Source organism: Oryctolagus cuniculus, chromosome 3, assembly GCF_051225735.1.
Source record: "Oryctolagus cuniculus isolate XC-2025 breed Fujian yellow rabbit chromosome 3, ASM5122573v1, whole genome shotgun sequence".
Taxonomy (NCBI): domain Eukaryota; kingdom Metazoa; phylum Chordata; class Mammalia; order Lagomorpha; family Leporidae; genus Oryctolagus; species Oryctolagus cuniculus.
The window spans coordinates 82,610,589-82,624,226 of NC_142869.1; the positions used below are offsets into that span (position 1 = coordinate 82,610,589).

Consider the following 13,638-nt stretch of genomic DNA (forward strand, 5'->3'; position numbering starts at 1 on the left):
GAAGTTCACAAAGAAATATCAATAAAGTTATAAAAAAAAATTTGGCCTCACTAGTAATTACAAATAATGCAGTATAGATTTTCATCTCCCAGATATTGGCTAAGATCAAAAATATTATTAGGATCCAGTTTTGCTGGGAATGTAGGCCAACAGTGTTCTCCTGTACTTCTGATAGGTGCCTATATTGGTCCAGAGTTTTTAGAGGGCAGTTGGACAATGTTTCAAAAACCCTAGGGGTTGGATTGTGGTGTAGGGCATGCCAGCATCCCATACGGGTGCCCATTTGAGTCCTCCACTTCCCACCCAACTCCCTGCTGATGTGCCTGGGAAGGCAGCAGAAGATGGCCCAAGTCCTTGGGCCCCTGCCACCCAGGTGGGAGACCCAGATGAAGCTGCTGGCTCCTGACTTCAGCCTAGCCCAGCCCTGGCCTATGTGACCATTTGGGGAGCGAACCAGTGGATGGAAGATTTCTGTGAGTGTGTCTCTTCTCCTCTCTCTGTAACTCTTTCAAAAAAATAAATAAATCTTAAAAAAAAAAAAACTTCCAAAAGGACTTTGACTTTGGAAATGTATCCTAAGGAAGTGAACAGAAATTTTAAAGTTCTAAGATGCAGATGCAGGGTCATTCATCATTTACAGCATTGTTTATAGTAGGGGATAATTGGGCCCTGTTGATGTCTATCGGAAGAAGATTCATTTTTTAATTAGGATATAGTCCATTGAATACTCTGTAACCATTAAAATTTATTATGTGGTTGTATGTTTATTTATATGTTAAGATATGTACAGAGTATTAGTCAGGAAAACAAATTGGAATAGTATGTTTATGAGGGATTTTGAAAAATTCATAGAAAATGGAATTTAAAGTTGTTTATTTTAATGCACAAAAATTTGAAATCTATATGTAGTGTTTTCATGATATGCATTTTCCATGAATTTTTGAAGATCCCTTATATAATATGATTTTTTTAATAGTTCTACAGCTGTTAAGTGTATTTGTATTACACAGACAATTTCTGGAAGATTTATTTTAAAATGTTAGCAGTAAATTTTGCTGTTAATAGTAAGATCTCTTTATATTTTAATTTTATATAATGAATATATGTTAATTTCCCAATGAGGAAAAACTAATTTATAAAAAAGGGTAATGTGTGGACTAGTAGGTAATCTAGAAATATTTAAATATTTATACATATAATTTAATAGTGATACAATTTAATTTCAGTGTTGGTTTCATCTGTTATAACTTATTATATACTTTTCTGTTTTGTAGGACTAGAAGAAATTGCAAAAGAAAGAGAAAAACTAAAAAAAGCAGAAAGTGTCCAAGTCAAAGAAGAAATGTTTGAGACATCTGGGGACTCTTTAAATTATTCAAATACAGATCACTGTGAACAAAAGGAAGATTTTAAGGAAAAAGATAACACAAATCTGTTTCTTCAGAAACCTGGCTCTTTCTCCAAATTAAGCAAGCTTTTGGAAGTTGCCAAGATGCCTCCTGAGTCAGAGGTCATGAACCCTAAACCAAATGTTAGTGCAAACGGTTGCACATTGTCTTATCAAAGCAGTGGAAAACATTCAACAGGCAGCAGTCAATCAACAGCCACACAAAGCAATGTGGAAAAGACAGACTCTAATAATCTGTTTAATACTGGCTCAAGTGGTCCAGGGAAGTTCTACAGCCCTCTCCCCAACGACCAGTTGTTAAAAACGCTAACTGAAAAGAATAGACAGTGGTTCAGCCTTTTGCCAAGAACACCTTGTGATGACACATCACTTACCCATGCTGATGTACCAACTGCTTCTGTGACTCCTCAGTCTCAGCCACCATCCAAGTCTCCTTCACCTGCCCCAGCCCCTCTTCTTGGATCATCTTCTACTCAGAATCCTGCTGGTCTAAACCCATTTGCTTTGTCACCTCTTCAGGTTGTTACTGATACCTGTAACTCATTTTTATGCTACTTTATTTAATCTTCGAGCTGTGAAGATTTTCATTCAAGGGGGCTCAGTTGAATAGTTAAAATAATCCAGTTTGAAAACCGAAGCAAGTCAGAATTTGTGCACCCAGGCTTCTTTAGAACTACTGATTTCTAGCCTTTATCTAAGTCTGCTGTCACTAGTTTTTGTTTGTTTGTTTGTTTGTTTTTTGACAGGTAGAGTTAGACAGTGAGAGAGAGAGAGAGAAACAGAGAGAAAGGTCTTCCTTCCGTTGGTTCACCCCCAAAATGGCCACTACGGCCGGCGCTGTGTCGATCTGATGGCATGAGCCTGGTGCTTCTCCTGGTCTCCCATGGGGTGCAGGACCCAAGTACTTGGGCCATCCTCCACTGCATTCCCGGGCCACAGCAGAGAGCTGGCCTGGAAGAGGGGCAACCGGGACAGAATCCAGCACCCCAACCGGGACTAGAACTTGGGGTGCCGGTGCCACAGGCGGAGGATTAGCCTAGTAAGCCATGGTGCCAGCCTTCTGTCACTAGTTTTTAACTTATTACTGCTACAGTATATCTAAAAGGGAAACTACTTTGGGAAGCAAATGAAAACATGCAATTTAACGTTGTTAGTGATATATTTAGTTTTCTCTGATTGTGATAAAGGAAATAATATCATTTTGGAATTTAAAAAATAATTTCAGACTCTATATGTTTTTCCTAACTTCTTTGTAAATGTTTTCATTTTGCAGATGAAAAGTGGAGTATCTGTTATGGGACTTCAGTTTTGTGGGTGGCCCACTAGCGTGCTTACTTCCAATATTCCATTTACATCGCCCTTACCTAGTCTGGGATCCGGGCTGGGGTTATCAGAAGGAAATGGTAGTTCATTTTTGACTTCCAACGCTGCTTCAAGTAAAAGTGAATCTCCAGTACCACAGAATGAAAAGATGTCTTCAGTTCAACCTGCAGCTGTTGAAGTAGCAAAACCAGTAGATTTTCCTAGTCCAAAACCTATTCCAGAAGGTAGGTACATGGAGGTGGTTTATAGCCACTTATTCTGTTCCATTATTGTGAACTCTCATAACTGAATCTTCGGTGGTTTTATATACGGTTAACAAATCTTTCAATTTGTATTGTGCCATAATTTCCCGTTAAATATTTATGGGTTAGGCATTTGGCCTAGCCATCCAGATGCTGGTTGAGATGCATACATGCTCTTCCAGAGCACCCAGCTCTGCTTCTCATTCCAGCTCCCTCCCAATGCACGTCTTGGGAGGCGGAGACGATAGTTCAAGTAGTTGAGTCTCTGTCACCCATGCGGAGACCTGATTTGAGTTCTGGCTCCCTGTTTCAATCCTGCTCAACCCTGCCAATACAGGCATTTGGGGAATAAATAGCAGATGGAGATCACTTTGTGTGTGTCAGTCTCTCTCTCTCTCCTTCCCTCCCTCCCTCCTTCCTACCTTTCCTCTCGCCTTCCCTGCCTTTCTCCCTTCCTGTCTCTTCTGTCCCTCCCCCTCTCAAATTAATAAAGAATTGTTAAAGAATTTAAAAGATCTACATATTTATGTTGACTTAGAGATGCAGTTTGGTTGGTGGAGAATTATTGACCCAGAGGACCTAAAAACTTTGCTCAAAGTGCTGCATCTCAGAGGAATAAGAGAAAAGGCATTACAGAAACAAATTCAGAAGCACTTGGATTATATTACTCAAGCCTGCATCAAAAATAAGGATGGTACGTACCTAGAAGAGATTTCTGCTCTCTTGCCTAGTTAATGAGAATCAATTCTTTTCTCCCTAAACATATTTTAGCATGTCTTATTCTTATTACTAGTGTCTTCTACTTTGTTCAGCAAACAATGACTATTTATGTTTCTTAAATTGATATTATTTTCTTATAATTTTTGTGCCTACCAGATATATAGTTTCTTAGAAAGAGCGTTTCTGTTCTTAAGAATAAGCTGCCAGCATGTGCACATGCACCTGTGTATGGGAAGTCAGATGTACAGGATTCCCCTGGAATTCATTCACTTGATGGAAGAAATCACTGAGGTGAAAAACTTAATGAAAGTGGATTTTAAAATTAATTTCTTTTCAAATATAGTTGCTATTATTGAATTAAATGAAAATGAAGAAAACCAGGTAACTCGGGATATTGTGGAGAACTGGTCGGTAGAAGAACAAGCAATGGAAATGGATCTGAGTATCCTTCAACAGGTAGAAGATCTAGAAAGGAGAGTTGCATCAGCAAGTTTGCAAGTAAAGGTAAAACTGACTTTGAATAAAACCTGTTTTTAGGATAATGGAAGGTAACTAATATTTATTACATCTAAATGTTTTCAGTTTATCTCCAGTAATTCTCAAAATGATCCTGAATTAATTTCTCATCTTACAGGTAAGGAAACAGGCTTACAGTAAGTAACCTACCAATGGTCATATAGTAAGTGGCTGAAGGTGGATTCCAACCAAGTCTGTCAGACTCCAGAGCCATTGTTCTTTTTACCAAATCCTACTGCCTCCTTAATGGCATTCAGAAATTCTTTCTGCTATGCAGTTCTCTACCACAAACAGAATGTCATAGTTTTCTGTGTGATAAATATGTTAGTTAGAACACTCCTACTTTAGTGTTCCATAGAGGACCAGGAGCTACCTTGTACACAGCCATGTTATATGCTAGACTGTTATCCCGTGTGGTTTAAATTGGGAGCACAAAAGGGATGTATCCAAATACATGACTTACTAGGTACACAGACACATGTGCACACACCCTATATATATGAGTCCATGTATGTAGTCTTTATTTATAAGTTTACTAGGCATTGCCATGTCACAGGAAGTAGTCAGAACTGGCTCTCAATGAACAAACAAAAAGACAGCTTTACCTCTGTGTCAGAATTTTTGGTTTTGTTAAGAAGTGTGTAGAAGTCTTCTCAGTTGACAGTAAGGTGATAGCTCGGAGAACAAGCAGATAGTTAATAAGTAAGCACATAATAAACAGGTGCATCCAAAGGTGGAGAAAATTTATTCTCTGTGTCATTTGGTTTGATGTTTCGTGATTTATTTAGAATGAAAAATGTATGGCAGAGTACTCTCCTAGCCAAGAATTAAACTTTTACTTCCTAATTAGTTTAGCATAATCACTTGGACACTTTTAAAGATCTCCAAAAATGCTGTTTTATAGAGCTAATAAGATATTCCTCTCATACCCCAAACACAGTTACTAATTGTGGGGAGCAATCCGGACTAGACTAAGTTACTCGAATTAGGACTTATTCTATGCATCTGCTCTCCCACAATATGGCGCTGGGAGAGAAGTAAACAGCTTCCGCACAGCTGCCTCCAGTTCAACTGATAAACTGTAGGACTTGCTCCTGATTGGAGGAGAGCAGCGTACTCGGCGTGTGGGCAGCCGAGTTAGGATTGGCGGAGGAGGACTATAAAGGAGGAGAGAGACGGCATGCACCGGGAACATCTATGGGGAACATCTAAGGGAACCCGTGCAGCCCCCGAGAGAACCGGCCGGCGGTGTGCCGCTCCCCTGCGGAAGTGGGGAATGCGGCCAGGGGGAACTTCCCTTCCACGGAGGTGGAAGGGATAGTAGCCAACCCGGGAAGAACCAGCAGCAAACCCGGGGAGGGCTGAGCAGACAGAAAGAGCAGCGCAGGGTCCTGTGTCGTTCCTCCACGAAGAGGGGGAGCGACACTAATGTTGGGAAGCAAAAATGTTTCATTTGCTGAAACTATTGTGCTAACAAACTATATGCCTCCTCCTCCTGGTACTGTAATACAATATAAAAATGCCTCATTTCCCTGGCATCTTCAACAAATGAACTCTTCCACAAAGTTAATTTTCTGAAGAAATGAAAATTATTCCATTTAGTGCCATAATTTTTAACATGTATTTTGAATCTCTTATGTTACACATTTCACTGCTTTCTTAAACTGAGAGTAATGGGTATAATTTAAATTATCTTGGTGACACAGGATAATCAGGATGAAGACCAATTATTAGACAGTGATTCCCTTGGGAAACACAAAGAGGTTTATTTTCCCCCATATGTGAATGATTTTAGTGTGCTTTGCTATTTAAACTATTACGTTTGCTTTCTATCATCTGTCCTCTCACATGATCAGTTGTGACTACTTGCTAAGCTAAATATGACTGGTTCTGTTCTCCTCCAACTTTTTCCCACCTAATTTGCCAATTCTAACTGACTGATATGGGAAAGCACATCACCAAGCTATTTAAAATTACGTCTCAAGTTACAGTGTGGTCCAGGAACATTTTCCCAGTAACATTTCCCAGTAACTCTGATTTTGGCACGTTGACCTTATCATATTGCTAGCTGCTTTACATGGTCTTGGCTGTGTTCTTAGTAGCTGAGTGGAATTTGCTTTTTAAGTGAGATGTTTTCATATCCTGTCAATAAAGTATTATTGACAGTATAAGTGCTGTTCTAAAAAAATCAGGTGTAATTATATTAGTCTTGAAGCATCTGAGAGCACAAGTGATGAAAAGGTGATGAAAATGACCACACAAGAGCATTTTAACACTTAGAGAGGGTTGATTGTGTTTCCTAGCTTCAAGACCTGGCCATTGTGAAGGTGCATTAAACAGGTGGCACATGTCTACATGGATGCCTTCACTTCCATTTTTAATATTAAAAAGCTAGAAGTTCTGCTTCTTTTTTTTTAATCATAGGAAGCTGATGTGTCCTAGCCTGATTACTCTTCCAGCTGCTCTAGAGACAGCTCCATCCATGTCTTTTTTTTTTTTTTTTTTTTTTTTTTTTGACAGGCAGAGTGGACAGTGAGAGAGAGAGACAGAGAGAAAGGTCTTCCTTTTGCCGTTGGTTCACCCTCCAATGGCCGCCACGGCCGGCGCGCTGCGGCCGGCGCACCGCGCTGATCCGATGGCAGGAGCCAGGAGCCAGGTGCTTTTCCTGGTCTCCCATGGGGTGCAGGGCCCAAGCACCTGGGCCATCCTCCGCTGCACTCCCTGGCCACAGCAGAGAGCTGGCCTGGAAGAGGGGCAACCGGGACAGAATCCGGCGCCCCGACCGGGACTAGAACCCGGTGTGCCGGCGCCGCAAGGCAGAGGATTAGCCTAGTGAGCCGTGGCGCCGGCCTCCATCCATGTCTTGTCTGAAGTATTCTCTTTTTCTTTTTTTTTTTTTTTTTTTTTTTTTTTTGACAGGCAGAGTGGACAGTAAGAGAGAGAGACAGAGAGAAAGGTCTTCCTTTGCCATTGGTTCACCCTCCAATGGCCGCCGCGGCCGGCGTACCGCGCTGATCCGATGGCAGGAGCCAGGAGCCAGGTGCTTTTCCTGGTCTCCCATGGGGTGCAGGGCCCAAGCACTTGGGCCATCCTCCACTGCACTCCCTGGCCACAGCAGAGAGCTGGCCTGGAAGAGGGGCAACCAGGACAGAATCTGGTGCCCCGACCAGGACTAGAACCCGGTGTGCCGGCGCCGCAAGGCAGAGGATTAGCCTAGTGAGCCGCGGAGCAGGCCTGAAGTATTCTCTTTTACAATCTAATTAATTCCTTCAGCCATTAGTCCTGTGAGTGGTTCCCAAGCCCATGATTGTTTTCTGGATAAGTACTGGTGTCAAATGTCCTTCTTAATGCTGTGCTCATTGCTGTACGTAGAGTTGTCTGAATGTATGCACAGGACTTTTTGCTTGTTTTAATCTGGCACTTTTTTTTAAAAAAAAAGATTTATCTATTTACTTGAAAGTTAGAGTTACACAGAAAGAGAAGGAAAGGCAGAGAGAGAGAAGTGTCTTCCATCTGCTGGTTCACTCCCCAATTGGCCGCAACAGCCGGAGCTGAGCCCATCTGAAGCCAGGAGCCAGGAACTTCTTCTGGGTCTCCCATGTGGGTGCAGGGGCCCAAGCATTTGGGCCATCTTCCACTGCTTTCCCAGGCCATAGCAAAGAGCTGGATCGGAAGTGGAGCAGCCGGGATTGAACCGGCGCCCATATGGGATGCCAGCACTGCAGGCAGTGCCTTTACCTGCTACACCACAGCGCCGTCCCCTAATCTGGTACTTTTGGTCTGACAGTGTACTCCCATTAACACTACTTGAATTTGTACCAGCTTTTTAGCCTCTGCATCATCCTATTGCTGTACTGAAAATGCACTCACAAAAATCTCTAGGCCTATTTCAAAGTACTTTTAAGTGAATTCTGTCACTTTTGGTATTTCTGTGTTTAGTAGGTTAAACTTCAAAACTGAAATTTGCATTCATCATTGTGTTTTTATTAATTTCATTTCAATATTATTTTCAGCATATGGATATATTTTTATCTTAGTCTTGTCATCCAGAAGATGAATTTTACTTCTTAGTTTTAAGTTACCTATAAATATTTAGCAGTTACCAAAATTATCCATAAATATATCAATGGGACACACCCAACACATAGAGACTTTGGACACTGGCACTGAGGACCCTTTCAACCCTTTCACAGTGATAAGCTCTATTAATTGCCATTTTTACAAAATTTTATCAGAAATTGTATTTTACTTTTATTCTATTACATTTGTAATTTTTAAAATTTTTAATCAGTTTTGAACAGACTCAGTATGGTTTATAGATACAAATCTAAGAATAAAATGGTATTCCCTTCCTCCCTCCCCCTTTCTCACTCTCACCCTCCTTTGTTCTCTTTTTCTGTCTTTTTTTCATTTTTGAGATAACGTGTTTTAACTTTACATTACAATGAAAAGGCTTAATACTTCACCAAAATGTTCCTGAAGTTGTATTTATGAAAAGCATGAAGTTTGTATACCTTAAATATAAGGTTTCTGGGTCGGGGAAAGTCTAACAAGTAAAAAGCAAAAAGACCCTAGTTTAGTGGGAATATGCTATAGACAGTATTTGAACAGAAAAAATGACCATTTCACCCATATACAATAAATGTTAAAGTAATCACAGACCATTAAAACTATAATAGCATAACATTCTTAACCATTGGTTTGACAAAGGTTTGAAATAGTTTCACAAGCTATATTTGCAGCAATACGGATACAAACAGGCATTTCTTTCCTTTTTTTTAATTTTAGCTCCCACATTTAAGGGAGAACATGTGATATTTGTCTTTCTGGTTCCAGCTTATTTCACTCAACATGATGTCCTCCAGTTGCATCCATTTTGCTGCAGGTGGTAGAATTTCATTACTTTTTATAGCTAAATAATATTCCATTTTCTTTATCCATTCATCTGATGATTGACACCTTTGTGGTTCTACATTTTGGCTGTTGTGAACAGTGCTACTATAAACATGTGCTGCAGGTATATCTTGGATACACTGTGTTCAAGTCTTTTGGATATATACCCAATAGTTGCTGATAATATTTGCAATATTATTCCCTTTGTTGGATAGGTAGCTTGCAAATATTTTTTCCCATTCTGTTGAATGTCTCTTCACTCTATCAATCATTTCTTTTGCTATGCTAAAGTTTCTGAGTGTGATACATTCCCATTTGTTTAGTTTTGCTTTCGTTGCCTGTGCTTTGGGGTTATTGTCCAAGAATTCATCCCTTATGCTAATGTCTCAGAGTATTTCCCCTACGTTTTCTTCCAGCAACTGTATAGTCTCAGGTCTTAAATTTAGGTCTTTGATCCATCTTGACGTGATTTTTGTATATGGTTAGAGGTATGTGTCTGATAATTTCATTCATTTATTCATATATTCATATACATATATATGTATATATCCAGTTCTGCCAGCACCGTTTGTTCAAGAGATTATCTTTAAAGCTCCACTGTATGGTCTGAGCACTTTCGCAAAAATCAGTTGGCTCTGAGACTAACACTGTGGCATAGCGGGTAAAGCTGCTGCCTGTAGCGCTGCATCCCATGTGCCTGGGAAAGTAGTGAAAGACCCCTGCACACATGTGGGAGACCTGAATGAAGCTCCCGGCTCCTGACTTCGACCTGGCCCAGCATGGCCATTGCAGCCATTTGGGAAGTGAACCAATGGATGGAATCTCAATCTCTCTCTCTCTCTTTGCCTCTCCCTCTGTAACTCTGCCTTTCAAATAAATAAATAAGTTTTTTTTTTTTAGAAAGCACAATTCTTTTTTTTAATATTTATATTATTTATTTGAAAGAGTTAACAGAGAGAGATAGAGACAGAGAGAGAGGTCTTCCATCCGCTAGTTCACTCCCCAGATGGCCGCAACAGCTGGAGCTGAGCCAATCCTAAGCCAGGAACCAGGAGCTTCTTCAGGGTCTCCAACTTGGGCCATCTACTGCTTTCCCAGGCCACAGCAGAGAGCTGGATTGGAAGAGGAGCAGCCGGGACTAGAAACGGTGCCCATATGGGATGCCAATGCTTTAGGCCAGGGCTTTAACCCACTGCGCTACAATGCCAGCCCCCAAAATGATTTTAAAAATCATTTTGCTGTATGTTCGTGGATTAATTTCTGAAATCTTTGTTCTGTTCCATTGATCTAAGTGTCAGATTTTTGCCAGTACCAAGCTGTTTTGATTACTATAGCTTTGTAATGCTTTGAAGTCAGCTATTGTAATGCCTCTACCTTGATTTTTCTTGACCAAGATCACTTTGGCTATTCTGGATCTTTTGTGATTCCATGTCAGTTTTGGGATTTTTTTTTCTATTTCTGTCAAGAATGCCATTGGTATTTTGATAGGGATTACGTTATTAAATCTGTAGATTGCTTAAGTGGTATAGACATTTTAATGATATTGATTCTTCCAATCCATGAGAAGGGGATATCTACATTTTTTGTGTCCTTGATTTATTTCATCAATGTTTGGTATTTTTCATTGTAAACATCTTTCACTTATTTGGCTAAATTTATTCCTAAATATTTGATTTTTTTTTGGTGTGACTACTGTGTATGGAATTCCATTCTTTATTTCTCTCTCAATGAGTTTATCCTTAGCATATAAAAAAGGTGTTTTTTTGTGTGTGTTTATTTTGTAACCCACAACTTTACTGAATTGGCTTATCAGTTCTAACAGCATGTGCAAACATCATGTCATATGGAAACAGGGGTAATTTGACTTACTTTTTTCCAGTTTTGATGTCCTTTATTTATTTCACATCCTATTGCTCTTGCTAAAACTTCCAGTTCTATATTTAATAAGAGAGGTGAAAGTGGACATTCTAGTCCTATTCCAGATCTGAGGGAAAATTCTTTCAGCCTTTCCCCATTCAGTATGATACTGGCTGTTGGTTTGTTGAACATGGCCTTTATAATTTTGTGGAATGTTCATTTTATACCTAATAGAATGTTCATTCTATACCTAATGGTGAGTTTTTATCATGAAAGGGTCTTGAATCTTACGAAATGCTTTCTCAGCATTTATTGAGTTGGCTATATGGTTTTTGTTCTCTGTCCTTTGATGTGGTTTATGACATTTATTGATTTGTGAAGGTTGAACCACCCTTGCATTTGTGGGATAAATCCCACTTGATTGTGATGCATGATCTTTTTTATATAGTTTTGGATACAATATTTTGTTGAGAATTTTTGCATATGTGTTCACTAAGGATAAAGGTCTCTAGTTTTCATGTCATGTCTTTGGTTTTGTGATGCTGACCTCATAAAAAGAGTTTGGAGGAGTTCCATCCTGTTCAATATTTTAGAATAGTTTGAAGAGAATCAGAGTTACTTCCTCTTTGAATTTTTGTAGAATTCAGCAGAAAAGCCACTGCGCAGGGGCCCAACGACCTGGACCATCCTCCACTGGCCTCCCAGGCCATAGCAGAGAGCTGGATCAGAAGTGAAGCGGCCGGATCCTGACTGGCGCCCATATGGGATGCCGGCACTGCAGGCAGTGGCCTCACCTGCTACACCACAGCACTGGCCCTAACATACAGTTCTTCACAGTACTTTCTTATGATCCTTTGTATTTCAGTGATGTCAATTATAATGTCTCCTTTTTCATCTCTAAATTTATTTATTTGAGTTTTTTCTCTTTTTCTTTGTTAGTCTGGCTAGAAGTTTATATATTTTGTTTATCTTCTCAAAAAAAACAACTTTTGTTCTGTTGATTTTTTTTTAGTTTTAATTTCATTTATTTCTGTTCTAATCCTTATTGTTACTCTCCTTCTGTTGATCTGGTGTTTGGTTTGTTCTTGTTTTTCTGAATCTTTGAGATACATTATTAGATATTTAATTTCAGATATTTATCTTTCTTTTAATGTAAGCACTCAGTCCTACAGACTTCCCTTTTCATACTGCTTTTGCTATATCTCACAGATTTTGATACATTGTGTTTTCATTTCCATTTGCTTCAAGAAAGTTTTTGGTTTCTTTTTTTAATTTCTTCAGGACCAAAGATCATTCAGTAGCATGTTGTTTAATTTCCAAGGTTTCATGAGTATTTTATTGTTCTTGTTGTTGATTTCTAATTTGGTTCCTTTATGATATGAGAAGATACATGGTATGATTTCAGTCTTTTTAAATTTGCTGAGACTTGATTTGTGGACTAATATGTGGTCTATCCTAGAAAATGTTTATGTGTTGAGGAGAAGAATGTATATTCTTAGCTATTGGGTGAAATGTCCTATAAATGTCTGTTAGATCTATTTGCTCAATAGTATGTTTCAGCCTCAGTGTTTATTTATTGATTTTCTGTCTGAATGATCTGTCCATTGATGAGAGTGGGGTGTTGAAGTCACTCACTGTTATTGTATTTGAGTCTATCACTCCCTTTAGGTCTAATAGTATTTGCTGTATATATCTGGGTAGTCTTGTGTTGGTGCATATATATTTATGATTGTTAGGTCTTTTTGCTGAATTGGACCTCTTATCAAAATATAATGTCCTTCTTTTTCTCTTTTTACAGTTTTTTTATTTAAAATCTGTTTTATCTGATATTAGGACAGCTACTGCTGTTCATTTTTGGTTTCCATTTGCCTGATATCTTTTTCCAGCCCTTCAGTTTCAGTCTGTGTATATCTTTGTGAAATGAGTTTCTTGTAGGCAGCATATAGTGGTCTTTTATCCATTCACCCAACCTATGTCTTTTGCTTGGAGAATTTAAATCATTTACAATCAAGGTTAGTATTGATAGATAAGCGCTAAGTCCTGTCATTTTGCTGATTGGATAATGATTCTACCTGCTCTGTTAGTGAATTTGGTGGTGTCAAATGTTTTCATGATGTTTATTTCTAATGCTGGACTCCCTTTGGAATTTCTTGTAAAACTGGTCTGGTGTGGTGAATTCTCTCAGTGTTTGCTTATCTATAAAATAGTAGTAGTAGTAGTAGTGGTGGTGATAGGTTAAGCTTCCACCTGTGGCACCAGCATCCCATATGGGTGCCAGTTCAAGTCTCAGCTGCTTCACTTCCAATCCAGCTCCCTGTTAATGGCCTGGGAAAGCAGTGGAAGATGGCCCAAGTTCTTGGGCCCCTGCACCCACCAGGGAGGCCCAGAAGAAGCTTCTGGCTCCTGGCTTCAGATCGTCCCAGCTCAGCCATTGTGGCCATTTGGGAAGTAAACCAGTGGATGGAAGACCTCTCTCTCTTTCTCCTTTCTCTCCATCTGTAACTCTGCTTCTCAAATAAATAAAATAAATCTTTAAAAAGTAAAAAATACTTTATTTCTTCCTCACTTTTTAAGGATAGCTTCACTTGGCATAATATTATTGGTAGGAAGTTTTTTTTTAAGACCTTGGGTTATTTCATCCAACTTTCTTCCACAAAGAAGTCTGATATTAATCTGATT

General features: G+C 39.3%; 1 protein-coding gene across 12 annotated transcripts in view; it reads left to right on the forward strand.

The window, feature by feature from the left end:
• Window positions 1-13,638, forward strand: part of BAZ2B (bromodomain adjacent to zinc finger domain 2B) — a 205,171-nt gene that overhangs the window by 177,230 nt on the left and 14,303 nt on the right. For all 12 annotated transcript variants that reach the window (XM_089328265.1, XM_089328268.1, XM_089328266.1 and 9 more), the window contains 4 exons: window positions 1,275-1,927; window positions 2,682-2,955; window positions 3,512-3,667; window positions 4,037-4,197. In XM_089328265.1, coding sequence (XP_089184391.1) covers window positions 1,275-1,927; window positions 2,682-2,955; window positions 3,512-3,667; window positions 4,037-4,197 — 1,244 coding nt within the window. The remainder of the gene's footprint in view (window positions 1-1,274; window positions 1,928-2,681; window positions 2,956-3,511; window positions 3,668-4,036; window positions 4,198-13,638) is intronic.